The following is a 26991-nucleotide window of genomic DNA, read 5'->3' on the forward strand; positions in this document are numbered from 1 at the left end:
TTCATGAGGCGGCCACACACATCTACCCAAGTTTTTAGTAGCCCATCCAGTTGGTATAATATAGTAGAATGGACGCGCAGCTGTATGACTGTGTAGTCACTGCTGTGTTATGCTATTGACATGCATGCTTTATTACTAATAAAGCCACTGATAATAACCTTTATGTGTGCATTAAGAGTGACACTTTGCAATTTATAACTTGCTTATGGCTTGCCATTATTTTGTAGCATCCACTTACAGTGGTTTGCTGTGTTTAATATAGCCACAATCACTTGGAAGATCGGGAGAGAAAAAAATCAATGTCATGTCATATGAGAACATCTCTCAGTCACAGTGTAAAGTGACATAAAATATTGATTATCTCCTTGAAATTGCCATTGATCTCTTTGGTTGGGTGGTGGAATAGGAGTTGTGTGGTCATGTCTAAATCTCTGGGGGGGGGGTCAGTACCCCCAGGGAGGGCTGCATTAAAGACAACTATAAAAGCACACCCGACACCTACACAGTAGAAAAAAACAGTTTTAATTCAAAGCTTTAAGAGTAATCTGAGTCAAAACAACACTATACATTACTATGTTGGATCAATGGTCAGCTGACCGCATGATTAGGAATCCTGAACTGTCTGACACCATCTCAGTCATTGGTCCTAGGTTCTAGCAATTTACCATTTGATTACAAAAACTGTGTCTCACCAGAGGTGCAAAAATGCAACTAATAGTGACTGATTGGCTAAGGCTTTAAAAAAATAAATAAAAAAAAGACGGGTGGGCTGTGAGCATGTGTGGTTCAAATTGGTTACATCGAACTAGGCTAAGGTGTCACTGGTTGAGCAGAGCAGTAGTGTAACAGAACGGCGCTGTCTCTGCAGGCACCCGGGCAATCATCTACATTGATAGTATTGAATGTTCTTGGCTGAATCATTAGGTGCTAAATGTCCAGGTTTAGGAGAGAATGAGAAGAAAATTGGTCTGACTGAGAGTCATGACCTGCACAGAGACTCATGCAATATAAGGGTTGATAAAAGAGGGAGGCAAACGTTTCTGCCTCAGCTGCTTCAGCTTGTGATGCAGTGTTGGTGGTCCAGGAGAGGTCCATGAGAGGTCCTTGCTGATGTGCACTCCGAGGAATGGTCGGGAGATGGCGACGTCGCCCTGACAGGCCAAGGTTAGCCAAGGTTAGATTTCAGTTTAGATTTCAGCTTTTTTCATCAGCTCCATTGTAGCTTCAGGTTTAAGGGGGAGAGTGTAACGGAGGCTAACTAGCACAGAGTTGGCGTGGAACGTTGGTAAACCTCCCTCCGATAGCTTCATACAGTCTCGTGCCGTTGGGCCGAGAGACTAGTCTCTTGGCCCAGCGGTATCGTACTGTGTATCCCATTGCCGAACCGTTGTAGTTGACAAGGTCGCACGTACGATCCCCGAGGGGGGTGAACAGGTGCAAGATGACCTCCGTCACACTGGTGCCGTTGACCCGGATGGGAGTGAGGTTTAAGGGGGAGAGTGTAAGGGAGGCTAACTAGCACAGAGTTGGCGTGGAACGTTGGTAAACCTCCCTCCGATAGCCTCATACAGTCTCGTGCCGTTGGGCCGAGAGACTAGTCTCTTGGCCCAGCGGTATCGTACTGTGTCTCTCATTGCCGAACCGTTGTAGTTGACGAGGTTGCATGTTCGATCCCCGAGGGAGGTGAACAGGTGCAAGATGACCTCCGTCACACATGTTTCAGCTAAAATATTACAATTATAATTATAATTATAATAATAATAATAGTAATAATAATAATAATTATTGTTGTTGTTATTATTATTATTATTATTATTATTTTTATTTCTAAAGGATAATTAAAATAGTCAAGCAAGAAGGAACTCGCACACCACTGATGCCGATGCAAATTTTTAATGCTTGAAACCCACTTGGAATATGCTGAAAGGAGTATTACAGTCACAGCAAGAAGGAAGAAGAAATAAGTCTCCATTTTGAAGCGAGATACAATTCAGCACCACAGAACTGTCCCCATCTTGCTTCCAATGGACTGCATTTCCACAAGGACATGGTGACATCTGATTAGTGCATGGAAAAACAAACCCATAGCATTGAATCAGATATAACCAGACTGAACAAATGCAGCTACTTAATCTGTCACTGTGGCAAACCTTACTTCTCATTCGACAAACAGCAACCAAAGTTTGCTACGCCAAGAACATGTACCGCTTCAGTTTGTCCACCAGAGGGACAGCGCTTCCGGGGATCACCAAATCAGATCAACCAAACAGTTGCCCTCGTCCTCAACTTTGTAAACACATGTGTAGTGTACAGCATGTCTTGCCTACCACTGGTAAGCGTGGGAGGGACAGTCAACATATTTTTAATGTGATTGGTGTGTAATATGAACTCTGCACTTACAGCTAGGTTTCACTTGAATGTGGGGAACGTTGCAGGTACGTTGGTCAAGTAGACTTTCAATAAACATATCGCTCGATATAAATTGATTAAAAAAACTAAACAATGCAGATTATGCAGAAATGGCGCAATGCAATTAATGGGAACATGCATTATATTTATCATAAACTTGTTTCTTTACCTTTGTCCAAGTGTTGCTTGATAGTTGCATGCATGCAGTGTTTAAAACAAACGAAATACGAATATCATCATCATTTATCAGTTTTTAAAACCTCTGATGTAATGTCTTGTCCATAGGTTTCTTTCAGCGAAAGCAGAAGGTTTCTTTCTAGAAAGTACTCTGCGCGGCCTGTTCGCACCTCTGATACCATCCTACGGGTGAAAGTGGTACTACACTTGTTGATTTCAACTGACCCTATTTCAACTGTCTTCAAGCTATCTAACATATTCACCATACAAAAACTATTATTTGATGCATGTTGCATTATTTTTTTGCACCAACTTATATGATGGACCAACAGCAAAGTTCTTTCTTGACAGTAATTGTGTATTTGCTAAATGTATTGTTGGCCTATGTGATGTAATGTATAACAGATTATTTCAACCAATGTCTTAGAAATGTGTTGGTAGCTGCCAGACTGCACATCTGATTTCGGTCACTGTTTTTCAGGTCCTGTTTGGCATGGATGATGACATTGATGTCCTTCTACAGGAAAGACGCTTGGGGTTGGACCACCCCACCTTCACTGCGTGTACCGGAGCACTGCTCCTCGGCATCTACAGACTGTGGACTGTGTTTGCCCTTCCTGGTTTTCGGAAAGTACCTATAAACCTCAAGGTAGCAGCTCGTGTGCATAGACACACTTGCCAAGCATAGTGTGTTTTTAAGGCATGTGCGCAATGTATTTCAGATGGATGGATATATTTTCTCATCAACCACATGAGGTGGAGTTTGGGGTGCGCACATCTGCAAAAACAATTATCCAGCTGCCAGACAATAGTAGTAGACTGTGTGAAAATGTGGTCTGCACACTGGGTATGAGCTCTTTATTATATTACACAAACAGCAGGAAGAAAACCAACAAAAAACAACATCATATTTCGCTCAAATAATAATAATAATAATAATAATAATAATAATAATAATAATAATAATAAACAGACAACATGTGAGTCATAATTGATGGTGATGAGTCTTACAAAGTTCCTGGGGGTCCACATTGACGAAAACCTGAACTTTAAACACCACATTGAACTACTTACAAAAAAGCTATCCGTGTCTTCTGAGCTGTTTTACAAACTTAGCCACTACATCCCGTGTGCTGCACTGCTCTTCCTAAGATCACCATACAGTGTGAACCAAATCTCTACTGTAACAATATCTGGTGCTGTGTTAATGACTTGAAAAAGGGTACAGGCATTGGGATTAAGTATTTTGGAGGCCCTGTAGTCCATAGATGTAGCTTGGAAATCCACCAAATGTCTTCTTATACAACCTGATTCCCATCTGCAACTCCCCCAAAAAAGAAACCTTTTCTGGGGGAAAAAGAGGAAACTCAAAATCACTTGCTTTAGTGTCACATGCAAGGGTTTCCAAATATGGAAGCAAATATGGAAGACTGACAGCGCCCCCTTAGTATAAAAAAATAAACGTATGAATGCCACCCAATAGCAAATAAGCACTGTTCCCTCTCAGCTGTATCATTCTCAACGAAACCCCTAGAGCTCCCCAACGCCCCCTGGGGGGTGGTACCACCCCCGTTGAGAAACACTAAGCTACAGTAGGTCAAGAAGTGTAACTCACTGAAAGTATTTCAAAGAACACTCAAAATGAAACTATTGTACAGAAAATAAATAATAATAAATTCTAGAAAATGTATTTCTGACATGCCCACCTTGGGCTGATTAAGTACTGTAAATATTAAGAAACCACTAAATACTTGTGGTTATCTTCTGTAAAGATATTGAATTAAAATAAAACGTGTCGTATATATTTTTAGACCTCATCATACCTAGCATGTGCAAACCACTCTCTCACACAAGTTTTTGAAAAATACCTGTGCAGGGTTTTAAAAAATACCTCTACCTGGTTTTAGAACTTGAAACCTGAAGCCTTATGAACATAATCTCACAGTAACATGTAACATGTAGTTTGGCTTCAAGGGAACATTACATTGCCTGTATCTGACCTCATTCACATTACCTTAGCTTACCATTATCTTACCCAACCTTTAGTCCACAAAGTATCATACACGGATTGCTATTAGATATGCTATTTTACTGCACTGTTGTTCTTGTCAGCAACAATGGCAAAATTTCTCAGCTAATAGCCTGGGTATTGTCAATGCCATGCAGGTGCCCTACTTGCCCTCCAGTAAAACTCAGACGCAGAATGTGATGAAAGCGCTGCGCGGACGCACGGGTTGTCTGGCCGACCTGGGATCAGGCGATGGCAGACTGGTGAGTGACGGTGCACGGCTGGCTAGAGGATGTGTGGATCACTTGGCCTGGTTTACCACCTGGTCCTCTCTGGGTCTGCTAGCCACACCTAACCCATTTAACCTGACCTGCTTTACTGCTCAAACAATAATGTTGCCTCCTGTCCTATTGTTCCCTGATTCAGTGTTTCCTAACCTTTTTTGTCTCATGTACCCCCTTAGCCTTTTTGTTGTGCCATGAGTAGCCCCTAACTCATGCTTTACATCACTTTTTCCATTCCAGTGTCACTATACTCCATATATTTGTTAAAATTATTTTTCCAAGTACTTCATGCAGTGTGCTCGCGTACCCCTAGTCGTACACTTACCCCTGGTTGGGAAACAGTGCCCTGATCGTCCCGGTTTTTGATGGTTTTTGATATCCCATGGGGGTTGGAAAAAACATTTCCCCTGCTCACTGAATGAAGAATGAAGGATGCCATTGTTAAAATGCAAAAAGGTTGATTGAGTTTGAAACATCATTTTTTTTGCCAGACAGAGGTGGCACTCTTATCAAACAATGAGGCATCTTGTAGAGTTGCTGACTTTGTTTGTGTGGAAACATGCATAATCACTTTGCATTACTATGCATTACTTTGTGAAACTGCTTTGCTTTGACTTCCTAGTCTACATAGAAGTACATGCATTTGCATACACAGTATGTGATGTAGGCCTACATCCACGCAATAGGAAGCTCATCAACTCTGGCTTGTAAGTACAGGAAATTGATCTGAGCAATTGCCCTAATATACCCTGCATCAAAAAACAAAACAATATGGACATTTTCATTGCACTACATTTCTGTGGAGTTTATAGTAATGTTGATTTCAGTTAAACATTACCAGGACTGCAGGGAAAGGGTGAAAATGTGTTTTTTTTTCCTGCACACCAGCACTGGGCTATTTTACAGTAACTGTTCTCAGAAGAGGAAGAAGGCTATTTTGATCTGCGATGACAGAACACATGTTCCTGTACAAAAGCCACGGCACAGAAATAGAAGCAGATAAACATCTTCCCCCACCACACCACACCACACCACACCACACCACACCACACCACTCAATCGCACCACACCACACCACACCACACCACTCAATCGCACCACCCACCATCACGCCCCCCAACTCCCATTTCTGTCATACAGCAAGGCAGTCGTGTCGGCGTGAGAAAACACGAAGGCAATTACCTCCTCAGAGATCCTGTGGTATAATGGGTGTGATTGCACTTCCCTTCGCTTCCTCACCCAGGTGTTTGCGGCCTACGCGGCGGCGGGCCTGCGCTGCACTGGCTTCGAGATCAACTCCATGCTGGCGGCGAGCGCTCGTGCCCGAGCCTGGTGGAGAGGCCTGCCAGCCTGCAGCGTCAGCTTTGTCTCCAGAGACTTCTGGCAGGTACAGTACACTCACACTGAGGGAGACAGCGGCAGCTCTGGCAGCTCAGCACGTAAGACAGACGGCTGGAAGTTACACTGACACTTAAAGAGACAGAAAAAAACAACAACAAAATGTTTCTCCTCCCATGTGTGGATAAACCGCATTTGACAAGGCTACATATTTAAAGTTTCATACGTACAAACTGTACTTAAGACTGAGAGACTTCTGGAAGGTACAGTCACACTCAGAGAGACAGAAAAAAACAACAGTGTTAACATGACATGTGAAAGAAATGAAACTTACATAATGATACAGACTTCTGGAAGGGACACTCACATAAAAAGAAATAGCAAAAAAAAACAACAGTACTCATATGAGACACTCTTAAAATAATGGTGCCAGCATAATTCCAACTTGAAACAGGGTGAAAGAACTGCATTGACTTTGCTGACCTGCCAGGGCTATGTATTTTACACATACAGTAGGCCCTGCAGCCTCCAAGCGCTAATGGAGTATCTCTCAATAGGAGAGATATTTACGCTTCCAACCTACATAGAGACAAAAAGAAAGACTACCAGGAAAAATTAAGCTTCTAATTACGTTTTTTTTAAGTCATTACTCATTTGTGCAGTTGTACAATCTGGTAAGATGTGTGTCTTGTTCGACAGACGGATCTGTCTGGTTACAACAATGTGACTGTATTCTTGGCCCCTGGTGTGGTAAGTCATACTGGAGTGCAGTACTCTGAACAAGAATGCTTACACCCTGAAAACCTTTGCTAATGTAGTGTGTGTGTGTGTGTGTGTGTGTGTGTGTGTGTGTGTGTGTGTGTGTGTGTGTGTGTGTGTGTGTGTGTGTGTGTGTGTGTGTGTGTGTGTGTGTGTGTGTGTGTGTGTGTGTGTGTGTGTGTGTGTGTGTGTGAAAGCGTGTGTGTGTGTGTGTGTGTGTGTGTGTGTGTGTGTGTGTGTGTGTGTGTGTGAGCACGCGTCTGAATGCTTGCTCATGTGAGAGTGTGCATGCTCTATCTTTAACTGTCTCAGTATCATTACACAGCTTAATTGCACCAGTTAATCAATGCCCCTATCCTAAGTTACATATTTATTTCACAACATTTGAAGCACAACAAAGTGCAAACGAGCACAGCTAGTTTGGTTACTCTTCTGCAGTTATAAGAGAATAAACAAGTCAGTAAGGCCATGTCCTATAGTGTTGATTGCAAATTCACACCGCCTAACCGATTTAACCCCTGCTCCTGTGAGTGTGTATGTTGTATGTTATGTCAGTAATTAACCAGTGCTCTCCCCCATCCTCCTCCATGACTGAGGTACCCTGAGCATGGTATGGTCCCACCGCCCTGCTCCCTTTTGGGGCTGCTACCTTACATGGGGTGAGGCATGAAAGCAATTTTGTTGTGTGCAGTGTGCACTTGTGTGCTGTGGAGTGCTGTGTCACAATGACAATGGGAGTTGGAGTTTTCCCAGTTGGGCTTTCACTTTTCACTTCAGTTTACCCATGGGTACCAATAAAGTAAACTGAACTAAACTGAGCTGCACACACACACAGACCGCAATATGCACATGTAGCATAATAAATAGAATCCCATAGCGTGCATGTGCATACGCATGATCTGCACATTAGCAAAGTGGTCATATTGTGCGGGGTCTTTTGGTCAGGCCTGTGGCACGTTCATTATCGCTCATTTGCCCTCCTGTGCGCAGTGCACGTGGAGGCATGCATGCGGGACGACGAGAGGGCAACAATAGGTCACTGATTGCACAGACGTTTGTGCCGCGGGTCGACAAAGACCCAGCAGCCCTCCCGCTGAGCAATTTGCATGCGTTTTGGGGGAGAGAGAGAGGCAAGCTGTTCTCATGCCCAGCCCAACCACCACCACCACCACCACCGGCCATCAGCACCACCACCACCACCACCACCACCACCACCACCACCACCCACCATCAGCACCACCACCACCACCACCACCACCACCACCACCGGCCATCAGCACCACCACCGCACCAACCAGCACTTTCCCCCGCTCCGAGAGGCATGTGCCTGGGCACAGTCCACACAATTACCACAGAACTGGACAGAAGCCACTCTGACCCGCGAGTTTCATCCACCCCCTGCCTAGCTAGACACAAAGATTGTGCGCTGAGAGAGTTCACTTCACTTCACAACTATCCCTCCCTCCCTCCGCCAGCCAGCCTGCCATCAGCCAGCAGCGATGACTCATCCTGGCTGGCTGGTAGCTGATCGACCAGGACAGACAGGCAGACAGACTTCTCAGCCTCAAGAGCCTAGCTGTCTGCTGTTTTCTGTTTTTCTGTGTCTGCGTCTGTATGTGCTGCCTACAGCAGCCAATATTCCCCGTAGAGAAAGTGCATTTTCATCATTTGATTTCGGATCTGGCAGTGTATACCTGTACATTCTACTGATTTGAATAATGGCTGATCTCTCCTGAAAGGTATTGATAAATAAACAAATGCTTTTTAGGAATATTTTTCACATTTTGTGCTGTGTTTGCCCTGAACACTGCACATATCAAGGCTGTCGGGCATTATTTGTGTTATATCCTTCAGTGTTTGAATCAATAGGGAGTACATAGCTGTATTCATAAATACAGTATATGCAGTACAAACAGTAGCCTGCCTACTACCTACCTACATACGTACATACATACATACTGTACATACATACATACATACATACATACATACATACATACATACATACATACATACATACATACATACATACATACATACATACATACATACATACATACATACATACGTACATACAGAGTGCAGACCCGTACATGCGACATATATGCATTCAAGAATACAAACATGTGCTGTGTGCCTATTGTATTGTGTGGCAGACACGACTGTGAACTGAAGGACCCCAACTGCTATACTAATGTTCATGATTCTCTCATAAATTGCTGCTTGTGACTGCTGGCTCTTCTAAATGCTGTGTGATTATACAGTTCCGCAGACGCCTGAAATGAAGAGGCCTATTAATGATTGTGTGTTGATGATTGCAGCGCTCGGGGGGTGGGGGGGGGGGGGGGGGGGGGGGGTTAGACAAACAGGAAGTTGGCATGAATGCTCCTGATGAACACGCTTTAGCCTCGTTGTATGAAGCACGGGGTTACTCATGTATTTATGCAAGTTCTTATAGAAGTTGCGTTTAGTTGTTGAATGAAGCCTATTGTGACCGCTTTCCTTCATAAAAAAACCTAACCCTAACCATCTGTACTAAGGGTTTATGCAGGCCTGTCACAACCAAGCAGGCAAGCAAGGCAATCAACGAGGCCTCCCAGCTAAATGGGGGCCCCTGGTAATGATTGGTTATGTACTTGTATTCCAATGACAGCAATAACAACATTGTGAGTGTGGCAACACCTGTGTAAATTCAATGACTGAAAAGTGCAATGCTGCTGCTATCAAAATCTCTTGAGGGCTCCCTACTCAATAATTTGAAGAGGAAAAAAAGGGGGCCCCCAAGTCCCTCTTTGCCTAGGGCCCCCAAATACCTTGAAATGACCCTGGGTGTATGCATGTATCCATCATTCTTGGAGATCCTTGGTGACATTCTGTAACACCCCTTGCGAAAATGAACCATGGTTTTCATGGTTTTGTTTTGGCATGATTCACTATGACTATGGTGACTATGGTGCAATCATGGTTTGACTATGGTTTAACTATACCCTTACGAAAATGAACCATGGTTTTACTCCGAAAACTAACGATGGTTTTACCACGGTTCATAGTTGTTCATTAACTTACACTTACCTGACGCTTTTTTTATCTTAAGCGTGTATATTGGTGATGACAGTCCTTGGAGCAATGTGGGGTTGGGTGCCTTGCTCAAGGGCACTTCAGCCATGGATGGAGGTGTAGGGAGAGGTAAGTGTGGGATTCAAACCTGCAACTCTGTGATCTTCAGTCCAACTCCATACCATTACACCATAGCTGCCCATACGTAAGTTTTCATGTTTTTTGGGTTACCATGGTTTGTGACTATCTAGGTTCAAACCGTGCTCAAAAGACCATGATATAACCATGGTCCATACTTAAAGTAACCATACTTAGAGTGACCAGTACTTATTGTAGAGTAACCAGTACTTAAAGTAATCATGACATACCATGGTAGAACCATGGTTACTACATAAAAACCATGGTCGATTTTTGTAAGGGCTTTTCCCCCTCGCCAATTGGCTGAAAGTGAGACAATCTTGGATCTGTCTCGGAACCAAGGCATAAACAAATGCAACATGATTCTGCTATGCCTAAAACATGTGTTTTTCCCTTAATTATATTATATGCTGATGACTAGAGAGAGAGAGAGAGAGAGAGAAATGGAATGTAATATTGTTGACCTCGTTGTTTTTAACTGCAGATGGATTTAACCCCTTAAGACGCGGCTTTATACATTTGTTGTTACCAATATGGTTATGACCAAGTTGTGGTGCATTATTAAAGGGCCTATGTTGTGTCATAGTATTGTAGTGCTATGGTAGTTACATTTCAATGACTATTACAGCGTGCCACTGGAGGTACGGCGCGCATTAAGGGGCTACTGTAATATTGTTGCGCTTGTTGTTTTTGTGCACTGTACTGTATAGATGTAATGTAATACTGAAGTGTTTCCTGTATATTGTGTGCTGTTCTGCAGATGGAGGTGCTGGGAGAGAAGCTTGTCAGAGAGCTGCAGGACGAGGCCCTGGTGGTGGCCTGTCGCTTCCCCTTTCCCGGCTGGCCCTGCTCCGCGTCAGAAGGCCGCGGCCTCGATCAGGTGTGGGTGTACGACATGAGAGCCGTGCGGCGCCATCTCTCCTTGCTCGCCCTGCCCACACCACTGCCAGAGGCACAGACACGACGGCAGTAGCGCTCGATAACAGCCTATTACGCTCAGGAAAAAAGAGAGTTGTAGGAGTAGCATTGGTTGTTGAAATTGACTGATACTGTAGTATCAAGGGAGATCGCTGTAGTAACCAAATGCCAACTGCCCTCCGCATGCTGCTTCTGCATGCTGCACATGAACTGGTCCTTGATTTGCATGAGACATCATCAACCCATGGAAACCACTATAGGTCCATGTTGACATCTGCTGCCAAGGACTGCTACAGCAGCCTGATCTCCAAAAATTCACACGGAAGTGCTTTCTACAGTATAGGCTATTACCACAGCACTGTGTTAACTCTATCATTACAGAATACATACCAAATGCTAATCCTAAACAAAATAATGCTAAAGCAATTTAAGTTGTGCCCTGACCAAAACATTCCCTAACCTTAACCTGTCATTAAAGACATATTTTTGAGAAATACCTTTTCCAGTTGGTTGCTAGGCTATCAAATTCATGTAATGAATGAAAGAAAACTAGCGGTGCCCAGACCAAAACAATCCCTAACCCTAACCTGTCAGTAAGAAAAAAAAATGTTGAGAGAAAATATTTGAAATTAGAAAAATCCTGAGAAAACACTAGACTGTGGAAACATAGAGCTGTGGGAGTATAGAGAGAGCACTTCTGTGTGTCCATCACAGAAAATAGTTCCATGTCCAGGAGCATGGAATTTTGGCAAAATCCGTGCACCTGGACACGGAATTTGTGTCCTTAACATCCGTGTCCAGGAGCACGGATTTTTTGGAGATCATGTTGCCTACAGTATTTGCTGGTAATGTTGCCAGTGCCTTCCTCCAGTGAAAAAGACAAGGTACTCACCCTTTTCCAGATCGTAGGCCTTGTACGCTTACAGACTGGACAGTGCCAAAAAGCTAAACATAATGCCATTTAGGTGTGAAATGTGATCTTAAAGACTGTCATCATCGTCTTGCTTTCTGTGAGAAAATAGAACTCTTGTCCAAATCTGTTCTGTCACAGCCACAGTATTAGCACTTGTGTTGAGAGCTCCTCACCTTGCCTCCAGAAATACCTTCACACTTATCAAAATAACCAAGCCAAAAATAATCATAAGAAATAGGCTACACTATTACCGTTATGGACCCTTTTGAATGCATCACACAGTGTCTTTTCACTTGTGTAAGAACAAAGCGTCTTTGAAATACATACAGAAGGACACACTCAAATTCAAAATACCACTCATTATTCAGAGTACCGGTACCAACTTTCTGCAGCAAGGCAGGCAGACAGTCTGCACTGTCACGTCTGTCAGGTGATCTCAGTCTCCATGAGCAGGCAGGCAGCAGGGACAGACTATGACTCCATGGGCCCCTGGGCCAGGTAACAAGAAAGGCCCCCCTCCTCCACGGGTGTTGCTGATTTTACCAAAAAAAAAAAAAAAGAGTGAAGGTAGAACTGGTGTCCGTGCCTCTGTCTCTCTTGGGGAGTTTCGCTCTGTGCATTATTCTAAAAGAGTGATTCTCAAAGTGTGGTCCGGGGACCACTAGTGGTCCGCGACAGAGCTCAGGTGGTCCGCAAGGGGATTTCTATTTTTCCAAGACAAGCTAGCAGTAAGCTATATTTGTAACATTATTACAAAGCTAAACATAGCTGAAGTCTCATTTTCACCACAATAAGACAGGCTTGTAATGTGATTCAGGAGGCAGAAGTAGGAGTCGCGCACAGGAGCTGGATGCAGTTCAGAGAAACTGTATTACCAGAGATTCTTTAAGTATAGAGATATGCCAACATAATAGGTTTCTATGGGCACCTAACGCGACCAGGTTCCGGTCTGCCTAAAGGGCCGTGTCATAATGCTCCTACAATGAATAGAACAGTCCTTAGGTCTGCCTAGGTCTGCCTAAGGGGGGCCATAATAGAACCAGGAAACAATGGGCCAATGGAACCTCTCTCTCTCTACTCTCTCTGGTATTAGTGCCGAAACATACCAAAGCGGAACGGAACGGTCGTGGTACGCACGCACTGATGAAGGCTTGTTAGCCGAAACGCGTTTGCTTTTTGGACATGGTGGTAATATAAATAAATAATGAGACGCAGTTTGTGAGTGCGGATTTTTCTTCCTTAAGTTGACGCTTTTTATTTCGCACCCAAAGACTTTCGTTTTTCCAAGAAGTTGAGCGCGTCCTCTGCCAATTCTCATAGCCATAGCCATTGTGTCTGCCACATGCATAGGCAGGCAGCAGAGGGCAGTGCAACAGTTGGCCGCATGCTGGGAAGAAGTCTGTCAACGCAGACTTGGGGCTGACATATAGATTATTTCATATGCACTTTGTTTGCCAGACATATGCATGTACCCATTACAATGAGGCAGCACTAGCCTAAGAGCCAGGCTCTTCAGACATGGCAGCATTGGCTGCCTACCCTTTCATACCTGGCAAAATGTGCTGCACGCATTCAGGACAAGGTTGGACTATTAATCTGGCATATAGGGCATTTTCCCAGTAGGCCAACGGTCTGCAGGGGCCGATGTTTTTTCAAGGTTTCAATTTTTTTTACCACTGATGGTACTTGAGACATTTCTGGTGGTGCTCGGAAGAATTCATTTTTTGTGCATTGATTTGAAGGCTGATCAAGTTGTTGCAGTCAAAAATGTCTCTTTGGTCTCACATTTTGTAATATTGAACTGTATGAATCTGAAAACATAATGCAGAATAATACTAGGCAAGCAAGAAATTTAAAAACAAACTTGCACTGAATGTGACCGTAGCTGTTGATGCCGTTATGAACCTCTCCTGTATTGACCGGCAAAAGTGAATATGGAAGGCCTTTGCTGCGATATTCTAATGTTGGTTGTCAAGGTGGTACTCGGAGAGCTCAATATTTTCTCAGGTGGTACTTCACACAAAAAGTTTGAGAACCACTGACCTAGAGTCCGCCATAGTTATACTGTAGGATGGGGGATAGCTGCATCTTTAGGGCAGTCTTGGGTAAGTGGTTAGGGCGTCAGACTTGTATCCCAAAGGTTGCCGGTTCAATTCCTGACCTGCCAGTTTGGTGGGGGTAGTAATTCTCCATCTCTGAGGTACCCTGAATATGCTACTGTCCCGCCACACTGTTCCCTTGGGGCGCCATTGGGGGCTGCCCCCTTGCACGGGTGAGGCATAAATGCAATTTTGCAGTGTGCAGTGAACACTTGTGTGCTGTGGAGTGCTGTGTTGTAATGACGATGGGAGTTGGAGTTTCCCAGGTGGGCTTTCACTTTCACTTTTCACTTCACTTTCACCTCTGACTCAGGCTGTCCCTGACGCATTGTCAACCATGAGCACAGTCTCGCGGAAAATCAACTGTATGCTTCCTTGCAACCATAGGCTACTTCTCCCGGCCACGGAGGCTCTCTTCAGGAGCTCTCTCATATGGCTCACACAGTAGGTGCACACTTTGGATAACAGAAAGCTGGCTCATTGGCATCCCAGTTAAGAGAAAGTGTTTGGTACCCCTGGGTTTGAAAAAATGTTGGGGTAGCCTGTCCTCCCCTTATGGTCCCTATGGTGTCTCTGACACAGTGCCAAACATATTGGAGAGGGATTTAAAAAAAAAAATTAAAAGCAGTCCTATAAATATATTTCCATTTGTTTTTTCCTTCTGAGTCCTTAACAATAAGAGGTTATTTTTGACATGTAAATTAAGACATTACATGGAAGATTTGTGCTTCTATTACTGTGTAACTGAAGGTTTAGACAGCTATGGCTTTAGTAATACAAATGTCAAGAATTGCGCACTTTTAGCTGGTTACTGTACTGTATTGCATGGAGTATGCTATCACAATACAATCTACCCAATAAACTATATACCATTGCCAAACACATTTGGGTACATTCTATCTTCAACCCTCTCTTCAGTATGAAGTAAGGCTTGCAAGGAAACGTGGGCAGAAAAGGAAAAAGCAAAAGACCACAGCACGAAATCAGTTATTGATTGGTGGGTTCGCTGTTGCCAAGACAATACCCCTTTTCCAGGCAAAACCAACTGGATATTGAAGTTAGGCTATCAGCAGAGGGCGCTAATAGCCCATTACTTTCATGCAAAGAATGCCACAAGTGTTGTTATTTTAATGTATTTTGATATGATTCCCCCAATGTACAATGGAAGGTTATCAAACGCGCTTTTGTTGATTCCAGGGCCATATGTTTTGTTGTAGGCCTACCCAGGTCTTGCCATGCCCTGCTTTTGCTCTGCTAACATTTACAAATTGTTTATATATGTGTTTTATGTGAATGAATTTGGATCTGGAAAGCACAACAAACATTCAAGATGTATGGTATACCTGGTGTGCCATCACAAAAATATAATTCGAAAAGCCATGTATTACTAGTAGGAGCACACTTTGCAGTCTACATTGGACACAAGCTGGGTTTTATACGTCATGCAAAAAAGCCCACTTCCGAGGCTTGCTAATGAACGCGCAGCAGTAGCTCCCCCCAACTCTGACGTAGAGGAGGCAGGCAGCCTGAGGGCGGTCTGCCCTTATATTCAGCAGAGAAGCCGGAGAGCGCACACAGTGCCAACACTTGGAGTAGGAGAAGCGCACCGTAATGGATATACTGAAGAATACAAACTATGTGCAAACAACAAGCAAACAGACAGTGAGTGATCAAAGCACGGTTGGAGATATGCGATGGAAGAAGGGGCAGGACCAGGGACAAGGACCCTCGGAGCTGTCCAGGATCATTACAGATAATGCCACTGGAAAGTGTTATTGCCGTGGAAAAGTTCTTGGAAAGGTATTAACCATTTACGCATATTCGTCGGCATAAGTATTGCCTGATGTCGACCTAGAGGTCTGGTATTCAATGCATCATGTAATTTCTGCTTTGGTACAGGGTGGTTTTGCGAAATGCTACGAAATGACAGACCTTTCCACCAGCAAGGTGTATGCAGCAAAAATCGTTCCTCACGCGCGCGTCTCCAAACCCCATCAACGGGAGAAGGTGAGAAGGCATCTGCTCTCCGTAGTAGTACTTGGTGCAGCAGCAGCCTATTCGCTCTGCCGACTGTTTCTTACTAGTCCAGTGGGCTGTCTGGCTGGTGTCTCACCCATCTGTTTTCATCTGGTGTTCTCTGCTCCCCTTTAGATTGACAAAGAAATCGAACTCCACAAAGCACTCCATCATAAAAACATCGTCCACTTCTATCATCACTTTGAAGACAAAGACAACATCTACATTCTGTTGGAATACTGCAGTAGAAGAGTGAGTCTGATGAAACCTGTTCACACATTCTCCCATTTTAATACACACATTTAGCATGTTTTACCTGGATACTGTTTTTCATGTAGGTTACTAATGCAACCTTTTTTCCCTCTTTTACCCAATAGTCATTGGCGCACATCCTGAAGGCACGCAAGGTGCTTACAGAGCCTGAGGTTCGTTATTACCTCAAACAGATAGTGTCTGCATTGAAGTATCTCCACGACCAAGAGATTCTGCACAGAGACCTGAAATTAGGTATGTTCCCTATCCTCCGACACCTAATGACTATGATATGGACATGTTGGCTAATTACTGACTTTGTCATGTTTTCCATCATCGGTCTGAATAGCCTATCTTACGTGATTGTATATGCTGCATGTGCTTTGGTCTTCAATCCTGGCACACAGACTCCTAATGTGTTTATCCTTTTCTGTGTTCAGGTAACCTATTCATCAATGACTCGATGGAGGTGAAGTTGGGCGACTTTGGCTTGGCGGCCAAGCTGGAGCCAGTGTGCAACAGGAGAAAGACCATCTGTGGAACCCCCAACTACCTGTCCCCCGAAGTCCTCAACAAGCAAGGCCACGGCTGTGAATCAGATGTTTGGGCTCTCGGTTGTGTCATGTGAGTGTCTCATTCTTCAACTTTGTTGCTTTGTTTAGTCACACATATCCTACCAGAAACTAGTTTAGAACACCAAGGCAGAACTGTGTACCACAAAGAACTGCATAACTGCATAGCACTGTGTTGTCCATATAGAACTGTATATTTGCCTTAAATAGTCTAATTCCTCTGAACATTGCCAACTTATTACGCCTTGACCAGAGAGTTGATGGGCTTTTTGTGCCTTGTTTTTGTCTGCTTTCCACATGCCACCGTCTGCAGGTACACCATGCTTCTGGGTAGACCGCCCTTCGAGACCACCAACCTGAAGGAGACGTACAGGTGCATCCGGGAGGCGCGCTACACCATGCCCGCCTCCCTGTCCCTCCCTGCCAAGCAGCTCATCGCCAGCATGCTGTCCAAGGCCCCTGAGCACAGGCCACACCTCCACGACATCCTGCACCAAGACTTCCTCACGCAGGTGCGTCCCCAATGGTTCTCTAGATGTTTCCGTAACGTTAAAAAAAACGTTGCAGAAACAACGATGGTTATGTATACATTTCCTTAACGTAAAAAAAACCACACCGTAGATACAGTGATGGTCATGCATACATTCTTAATGCAATGAACATTGCCATTACACAATGATGGTTACATAGACACGTCGCAGACACAGTGGTCATGTATAGCTTTCCGTACTGTAAAAAACACATTGCATGTTGTTTTTCCATAGGGTCATGTATGTACAGTAGAGGTGTGTAAAGTAGAGATAGTAGTAGTAAAAACACCTCAGTCAGTACAGTCGAATAACTGATGTAACAACTATGTAACATCATGCACTTGTGTTGTACTTACATGTTTTTTTTTTTTACGTCTACTTTTGCTTTTACATTCCTCTGTGGCTGGCTATGTCTCTTAATGGTAAACCAATGTTCTTCTCTTGCTCTCCCAACATCTCCACCACTCCTACTCCTACCCTTCTCTCCACTCTCCTCCTCCCCCACCACCATCATTCCTACCCCTGCTCCTACCCTTCTCTCCACTCTCCTCCTCCCCCCAACACCATCATTCCTACCCCTGCTCCTACCCTTCTCTCCACTCTCCTCCTCCCCCCACCACCATCATTTCTACTCCTACTCCTACCCTTCTCTCCACTCTCCTCCTCCCCCACCACCATCATTCCTACCCCTGCTCCTACCCTTCTCTCCACTCTCCTCCTCCCCCCACCACCATCATTTCTACTCCTACTCCTACCCTTCTCTCCACTCTCCTCTTCCCCCACCACCATCACTCCCGACCTGCAGGGCTTTATGCCGGAGCACCTCCCCCCCAGCTCCTGCCACAGCACGCCGGACTTCCACGTCTCCAGCCCGGCAAAGAGCTTTTTCAAGAAGGCCGCAGCCGCTCTCTTCGGTGGAAAGAAGGACAAGGCCAAGTACCTTGAGACACTGAGTGAGTGGATGCTTTCTTTCTTTCTTTCTTTCTTTCGTTTTTTTCTTTCTCTTCCATTTCATTATTTATTTAGTTTATCGTGGTTTTTCATTGAGAAGTATTTTTTCTGGCAATGGTTGGAGGAGATAGAAGAGAGTGCACACATGCTTTTCTTTCTATGACAAAAAAGACTCTGTGTTATGCAAGGTGAAAAGCTTATATATTTGTCCTGTTCTTTTTTTCCCGATTGAATCAGATAAGCTAAGCAAGGAGGAGGAAGACATCTACAAACTGCGACAAGACTTCCAAAGGACTGTTATCAGCCAACAGCCGGCCACCCAGTTCACAGAGGTATGTATGCTTGAAAAATAATATAAATGTCTGTCTAGATTTTACTTCTTTCTCCAAAACATTTGGCATACAGAAATATTGCCAAATTTGATAAGATAGTGTGAGCATCCGTTGTCTCTTTAAAAGAGACGTTGTGAAGAGAAATGAATCTAAAGCCAAGTGTCCGTTCTTGCTAAAGACAAAATGAATCTAAAGGCAACTGCGTGTTCCTGCTAAAGACAAATGAATCTAAGGGCAACTGCGTGTTCTTGTTAAAGACAAATGAATCTAAAAGGTGAGTGTTTTCTTTCTTGTCCTCTTTCTCATGGCAGGATGGAGGCTCCTCGGCTGCCAAGCAGGCGCCCGTGGCCCCAGATGGCCGCTCTCAGAGGAGAGACACCATCCGCATGATCGTACGCGGGAGCCTGGGGAGCTGCAGCAGCAGCAGTGAATGTGAGTAGACAAGCACTAGACTTGACTAGACTACTATGGAGACAGTACGCAGCACTGACAGCACTAGTGTGGTTCCCAAACTGGGAGTCGTGGCCCTTATGGGGGGGATCGTGGTGGTACTGCATTGAATAGTCACCGAAAGAAGCGACTTTTTAGCATCACACCTTGAATATGCACTTTCATATGAGATACTGTACTGTAACCATTCCTTAAATTAGCTCGTAACAGTATTCAGTCGGTATTCACTCAGTATGTTTTATAGATCACAAAAAAATATTTTTAGGTCCAAAAGGGGGATGCTAGCACAAAAGAGTTTGGGAACCACAGGGATAGTGGAAGGAGGAGGAAATGTCCTCTCCTCACCAGCTGTGGCAGCCTGTCATTATGCGTGCCACCAGGAAGCTGTTTCTAACAGCTGTGTTCTTCTCTCTCTCTCTCTCTCTCTCTCTCTCTCTCTCTCTCTCTCTCTCTCTCTCTCTCTCTCTCTCTCTCTCTCTCTCTCTCTCTCTCTCTCTCTCTCTCTCTCTCTCTCTCTCTCTCTCTCTCAGGCCTGGAGGACAGCACCACGGGCACGGTGGCTGAAGCTGTTGCCAGCGTCCTTCGAGGTTGTCTGGAACACATGCCCAAAGGTAAAGAAGGAGGTCAAGGTTCACACACACATCTACTTCTAAGACGTCTTGCATTACTCAAGGGCTTAGTGGTGGTAGTGCTGTACCTTAAGCAAATTCTTGTTTCCTGTCTGGCCCTGTTTGACGATGGTTCCTCGTATTGACAGTCTGTGATGTTTGTCTACCTTTACAGCGGACAGCATTCCTAAGGGAACAAACACCAGCACTCTTCGCTGGGTCACCAAGTGGGTGGACTACTCCAACAAATATGGATTTGGTTACCAGCTCTCCGACAACATTGTGGGCGTCCTGTTCAACAATGGAACACACATGAGCCTTCTGGCCGACAGAAGGTACGTTGTGGTTCAAGCCGCATGATCTGTTTCAATCATTTGGGGGTACAGCGTGTGCGACATTACCCACGCACTGATTTGAAATAGCACTACAGTAGATGTAGCCTTTATGGTTGCCTAGCGATTTTTTTCCCTAGCAATAACCTTCATTTCACATCCATGCTTTCTTTTGAACATCAGACCATGTTTGAAAAATCACACCATGCACATCAGGCAGGGCATAATATCCTGTTGAGGCACAGCTTTATAAATATGCTGTGACTACAATGGCAATGACCAAGTCGTAGTGCATTACTAAAGGGCCTGTGGAAGTACACTGTAAACATAAATACACATTGTACTGTACTGTATTCTGTTGTGTTATGTTATTGTAGTGTAAACTATGATAGTTAACTTTTCGAGCACTATTACAGCGTTCCACTGGTGGAACGCTGTGTATTATGGGGCTACGCCTTCCTGATTCAGTGGTATTTCAAAGATTCTCCCCAACAATCGAATGTCTATGTAACTGTTTTCTCTCTCTCTCTCTCTCTCTCTCTCTCTCTCTCTAACTATCTCTCTCTCTCTCTCTCTCTTGTGTTCTGTTCTGTTCGGTTCTGTCCCCTCCTTCTGTTCCGTCCACTCTCCACAGGACTGTGCACCATTATGTGCAGCTGGGCCATTGTTCAGTCTTCTCCGTCTCCGAAGTGCCTGAATGCTTTGTGGGACAAATCACCATCCTCAAGTACTTTGCGCACTACATGGAGGAGAACCTGATGGATGTGAGTGTTTGCTTTGGCAACCCCCCACACACCTCTTCGCCCTTCCCCCGGCCCTTTCCTTGTCTTGACAGGAAGGCTTGCCTTCCTGATCAAGGAGTGTGCTGTGTTGTTCTTCCTGGTTCTCTCTGACCCCAGGCCTCATTCCTCTCTCCTCTGTTTGCTTCTCTTTTTTTCTCTCCACCAACCAAAGGGCGGGGATGTGAGTAATGCCAGCGAGAACCAAATGCCCAGAATCTACCTTCTCCAGTGGCTCAAGTCCGACAGGGCCCTCATGATGCTCTTCAACGATGGCACCTTTCAGGTGAGCAAGTGCACAAGCCTGAAAGTACCCCGCATTCTTGCAACAACAACAACAACAATTCCATCTCATCCATTTACTCTGGTTGCCAGAGTACTAGAGTGCACTTCGAGGGTGCTTGAGTTCTGTTCTATTCAACCCGAAACCACTATGTTTTTTATCAGGGCTTGACATTAACTTTTTGCTCACTCTTTGCTCACCAGTCACAGTGGCGAGTGGTCTTCCATAGCAGAGTCTCTAGACATGCAGCCTTTCTACTAGCCACAGTTTTATTGTCAGTATTTTTAGACATATTTTCTTTACCATGATACATTTAAGCTCAGAAAGGTATACTACCTACTTGTACAGTAAATGAGAGAAATATAAACTGAATGATCTCTCCTTAACCTGAATACAAGACAGGTTATATGCTAGTGAGGTATGCCATATACAAGCTTTACCCATTTTTGGCCGGTTGGCAGGTGCCAGTCTCAAGCCCTGGTATTTATACTCAAGATGTGAGGACAGAAGAGCTGAAGTAAAAAAAAGTGTCTCAGCCCAGTCTGAGTGCAGCCTTTTCTGGTTGAGCACTAGTGGTGTGGATCGGCACTGCCCTCACGATCCGATTCGATCACGATTCGGGAGGTAGCGATTCGATTCGATTCTATTAGATCTGATCCGATCTGATTCAATTCTACAATGCATTGCAATGCATTACATTTCTACTGAAAGCAAAGCAAATGTTTAATCAGTCATGATGAGGCAATACAAGTAGTCAGATACTGAGCAACAATTTATTGGCTGTTTTCTGTATCAGTCTTGCAATGTTTTGAAGTGCTTTTATTTAATTTAACATTCATTTGCTCCCGAAATATACATGGAAGTAATTGAAACTTAAAAAAAATTGCCGGATCGATTCTGGAAATTGCCGGATCGATTCTGGATCGTCCATGCCCCGCATTGGATTGCATCGCCGAATCGATCATTGTTGACACCACTATTGAGCACTCTCCTCAGCTTCACAGTGCTCAATGGTCTTATTTGTGTCTTGTGTCCCCTTGTAGGTGAACTTCTACCACGACCACACCAAGCTGATCCTGTGGACGGAGCAGCAGGAGTACATGTTGACCTACATTAACGAGGAGCGCATCTCCACCACGCTGAAGCTCAGCTCCCTGCTGGCCACCGGCTGCTCCTACGACCTGCGCGAACGCTTGGATTACGCCCTCAACATGCTCGTGCAGAGGAGCAACTGAAGAAACCCTGAAACACACAAAGACTGAAATATCTGGACACACACCGCCAACTGTGACACTGACACACACACACACACACACACACACACACACACACACACACACACACACACACACGCGCGCACGCACGCAGAGACACGATCACCTACAGACACAGACACACAAACATTGTTTCACGGTGTGTGAAGCACAGCTGGGACATTCACTCCGTATGGTGTCCTTATGGGTTTTCAGTCTTTGATTGACTGATGACTTCTTGCGCAGGACAAAAAAAGGACGTACTACCTAGGCTGGACTAGTCTGGGGTGAGTTTCTCAAGAGGAAAGTTGTTAGCCTGTTAGCAACTTCGGTAGTTGCCAATGGGAAAATGCATTGAAAGCAACGAAGTAGCTAATGTAGTAAGCAACTTTGGTTTCGAGAAATTCACCCCTGGGGCGGCAGCGTTATCTTTCCAGAATATTCCTTTCCCTGCTCCCTCCTCCTCTGGGGAAACTAGCCCAGCGCTATCAGATATTCCCTGCCCACTGAGCCGAAAGGTCTCTTTCACAGGAAAGGGCCGTACCAACTCTGTATGTTGACAGAATGTAAGATGGGGAAAGTTGATTGAAGGGATGTGGACGACTGTTGAAGGATTTTTTTTGTTTCTTTTTCTTGTTTTCTTTTTGTGTGTGAAAATGTTTTAGGAGGACAAAAGAATCCACACTTTCTGGGCTGGACCCAGATGGACTTGACTGTTGGCTGCGATGAGTTTGTAGATATGGGGGGGGCAACGTTGTTATTGTTGAGGGGGAGTTTGTAGATATGGGGGGGGATGTTATTATTCGGGGAGCAGCTCTGTTGACCAGAGGGGTGTCTCTGAAATATAAATTGAGAAGGACGGAAAGGCATTGAACAATGGGTTTCATAACATTTACCTGAACATACTGTACATATGGGATTTCGTAGGCATGAAGGGGGAAAATGTTTAACGAGCTCTCTCTCCATGAACACATGGTCCGTTGGAAATAATTTATTGTGTAAATAATGGCGTATTTATTTATTTAATGAATAAAAAAATCAATGTTCAATTAAATGATGTTCCGCATTCTGAGTTTCATTTGATAGCAATTGCACTAAACATTCTCAGGGAATGGAATTAGAGCTGAAACAAATGCTTGCACGCTGCATAATATTTCTGTCAATCAGCAATCTCATTCTGTTTTGTTAAGCCTTGCCCTCCTGCTTTCTCTCTGGGGGGCGTGTATTGTGCCACAACTTTCAAAAGAAAGCAGTACAGTACAGTAATGGTCAATTAATATAGGTCATTACGGTACAGTAAGCATCAAGGCTAATATGGTGTAAAGTACAGTTATCGGCTGGCAGCTTTGACCTAATATAACGGTCAGGGAGGTATTCTGGAGGTCTTCAAAAGAGAGGAGGAAGGTAGTACTGAAGTGCTGTTGACCAAAGCATCTGACCAAACATTGCTACAGGGACTGTACCTGAAGTAAATAACTCACTTTGGATAAAACATAATGGTTAGTAGCTGGAAGCTGTCGTAGTTTTGGGTAGGGTGAACACATCCAAAAACACTTTATGCAGGTGCCAGACAAAAGACTCCGAAAGTTGAAGGAGGTAGGTCTGCACACTGCGAAATAAGGTCCCAAAAATGTACATTATTGTTTAAAAAGCAATGTTTTGATCACCCATGTTGCTTTTTGAACTAGGGTTTATTGTTTGGAGCTTATTGGCAGTGTGCAGGCCTACCTCCTTCAATAGTAGCTGGAAGCTGGCATGACGTTTAGAAGTCTCATGCTGGGCTGTTCCGCCATCATGGGAGGCTGAAAAAGACCTTGAAAAGACTTCACTATTGTGCTATACCACTACAACATCAAACAGGTCCTGTAGCCCCTTAATGCACACCGTACCTCCAGTGGCACACTGTAATAGTCATTGAAAAGTTAAGTAACATAGTACTACAATACTATGACATAACACAGGGCCTTTAGTAATGCACCACGACTTGGTCATTGTCATTCTGGTAACAGCAAATGTATAACGTTGTGTCTTAATGGGTTAATATATGACAACTTACATAACATATTAAATAACAGCAAAGTTATAAAAGGGGCTGTCTTTATACATTTAAGGACACTAGAAGGTGACAAGACAAAGAGGACCACCTAGGATGTTATTGTCCAGAGAAGACTCACACAGTACATCAACAAGTCTGATTGCAGACGAATTAGCTGTTCCTCTCTGTAATACATAGCAGCACCAGAGAGACCTAGTTGAAATACAAATGAAGTTGCATAAGAATGATTGTTTTTGAATGTCAATGTCTTGAGGGTTTCTATTAAATGTTAGGTCAAAAACCCTCGAGCATTAATTACACTTGAGACAGAACGTACAGGGAGAGAAATCGTGCTCTGCCAAGAGATAATAGTGCCTTTTGTGCCTTATCTGTACAAGCCTTTTCTTTTCCATGACTTGAATGTCAAAATGCTCTTTCTTTCACTGTTAGACAAAGACAGACTCATTCCTGGAACACAGAGAGGCTGTACATTTCATTGATGATGACAGCCTTGGAGTACCATGTGGCTTACTTGGTCTCCACTTGTTTTTCAATGAGCCTCTCATAGGCCTACATATTTCTGTCAAAGGCATCCTTAAATATCACCTAGCATTCAGGTCCCATCACGTTCAACCAAACCGACGTGTTTTTTCAAGACATATTTTCCCTCAACATAATACTTGATTTAGTGGAAAAGGCAGCACATGTATTCAGGGCCTGCCGACAGCTTTGGATGGGCCCAGGACAAAGTCATCTGAAAGCCCTCCACCCCACCCCACACCCCCAATCAATATGTACAATGTAATGAAGGCCCAATTCTGCGCCCACCCCCACACCATCTCGCTGGGCCTGGTACAACTGTCCCCTTTGTCCCCCCATGTCAGCTTCCCTGCATGACTTAAAAAACAACAATAACAGTGACATTTGGAAAGCGGAAAAGCAATGGCACACAAAAAGCCCGTGCCTGCCTTTAAAGCCTGACTCCATGTCGAAAAAACAAGAGCATGTTATTTCACGTTCAGACACTTCCTTCAGCAGGCGGACGTCATGAGTCACCAAAGTCACAGCTAGTCATCTGTGCTGCACTGCCTGCGGCGTTGGACTAAAGGGTGATTACGGCAATTTGCTTCCCTCCTTTTTAAAAAGCCCCCATTTGCAGCCCGTTTTTTCTTAAAGAGCCTTCAAATCAAACTCCTGAAAGCTGTTACACACAGCTTAGGGGGGCCCTGTACCATACCGTAGGCCTACGCTCGCTTGATTGTCAAAAAGCCGGAAGTGTGCCGTGTAGTGACAGTCAGGGGGAGTTATTTTTCCCGAAACACAAGGTGAATATGATTACCAGATGGTACAAGATGGAAAGTCCACACTATGTTTTGCTATAAAAAAGCACTGATGTAATAAAAAGCACAGAAAATATCAATACCTTACATCAGTGGTTCCCAACCTTTTTCTTAAGGGACCCATGTTTTTTACTATTGTAAGCTTTGGTGACCCAACCACGCGAGCGCCCGCACGAGACGGAGTCAGAAGATGCCCTCCGTTTCCTGCTTATTTTAGTTATTTTATTACTCAATTCGTCTTTGGTCAAATATAGAATAAATGTTTAATGTAGCACTTACAATTTGTTGCGTCTATGCATTTATTAGTTAAATGCTTTGTCTTTTATTCAACATGGGCTATATACTGTATATTTAAAACGAAACCCCTTAAAATCAAGAGGGCTCCGCGACCCCCTGTGGATCTTTGGCGACCCATAAGGGGGGTCCCGACCCATAGGTTGGGAACCACTGCCTTACATGACAAAAGTGGAGCTGATTAATCAACAGAATACAAACACAAGTTTTCCCTCTACATGCAGTGTATTTTTCATGTTTTTTTCTATTTAATTTGATGGACTACTGTACCAAGACATTACATTGTGAGCTTGCTTCAGTGTCAGCATGGTGATGTTAGGTTACTACGGTGACTCAGAAGGTACTGTATAGACGGTTTCATGGAACGTTTGCTTGTTGCTTGGTGACATGATATGGCCCGAAGTAAACTTCCGGTCTGTTAATGTTTTGGTAGGCTGCAATCTGTCGACACTGCCAACTGACAATTACAAACGGTTTTAATATTGGTGAAAAAAATGCTTTTTATTTTTTTTGTTCTGCGCTAGGGTGCAACTTCACTTCTGGTACCAATCCGCTGACAAACGTGACGCGGATAATTAATGTGTAGGCCTACATGATGCCCAGTCTGCATCTTACCAAAGCAGACCTAGGGTTGCCACATTTCGTGGTTAAAAAAAAAAAACGGGACACATTGTCGTGCGAGCGTGAACCATTTATGATATGTGTTTATTTCAATGGGCTAATATGAATTTGTGCATTGTTTTTTTTAAAAAACGGGGACGTTATTTCACTTTCCTGGACAGAACAAACCTAGCCTAAAGTAGGCTAGAAACCTTGGGGTTTGGCGACATTACGAGACTGTGTTTCCATTTTGTAAGTTTTCGT

The 26991-nt window shown here is 44.1% G+C and overlaps 2 protein-coding genes across 3 annotated transcripts; both read left to right on the forward strand.

Annotated features, from left to right (window-relative positions):
* The first annotated feature begins 2315 nt into the window (after positions 1 to 2315).
* si:dkey-190g11.3 (uncharacterized protein LOC567059 homolog) lies at positions 2316 to 14057 on the forward strand. Of its 2 annotated transcripts, XM_063195003.1 has the most exons (7): positions 2318 to 2435; positions 2695 to 2784; positions 3068 to 3235; positions 4753 to 4857; positions 6122 to 6265; positions 6916 to 6966; positions 10931 to 14057. In XM_063195003.1, exons 1-7 carry the CDS (start codon positions 2418 to 2420, stop codon positions 11141 to 11143), a joined length of 789 nt encoding a protein of 262 aa, XP_063051073.1. In that variant the 5' UTR covers positions 2318 to 2417; the 3' UTR covers positions 11144 to 14057. The 2 variants fall into 2 exon arrangements, with proteins under 2 accessions (XP_063051074.1, XP_063051073.1); XM_063195004.1 differs by lacking the exon at positions 6916 to 6966 and having other exon boundaries at positions 2316 to 2435.
* plk2b (polo-like kinase 2b (Drosophila)) lies at positions 14053 to 23512 on the forward strand. Its single transcript, XM_063194997.1, has 14 exons — positions 14053 to 15900; positions 16000 to 16107; positions 16252 to 16368; positions 16494 to 16623; positions 16809 to 16992; positions 17254 to 17452; positions 18276 to 18423; positions 18659 to 18753; positions 19065 to 19185; positions 19734 to 19814; positions 19987 to 20146; positions 20778 to 20907; positions 21098 to 21208; positions 22249 to 23512. The coding sequence occupies exons 1-14, from the start codon at positions 15712 to 15714 to the stop codon at positions 22438 to 22440; spliced, it is 1965 nt and encodes a 654-aa protein (XP_063051067.1). The 5' UTR covers positions 14053 to 15711; the 3' UTR covers positions 22441 to 23512.
* The last annotated feature ends 3479 nt before the right edge of the window (positions 23513 to 26991 follow it).

The sequence above is a fragment of the Engraulis encrasicolus genome, chromosome 3, assembly GCF_034702125.1.
Source record: "Engraulis encrasicolus isolate BLACKSEA-1 chromosome 3, IST_EnEncr_1.0, whole genome shotgun sequence".
Lineage (NCBI taxonomy): Eukaryota > Metazoa > Chordata > Actinopteri > Clupeiformes > Engraulidae > Engraulis > Engraulis encrasicolus.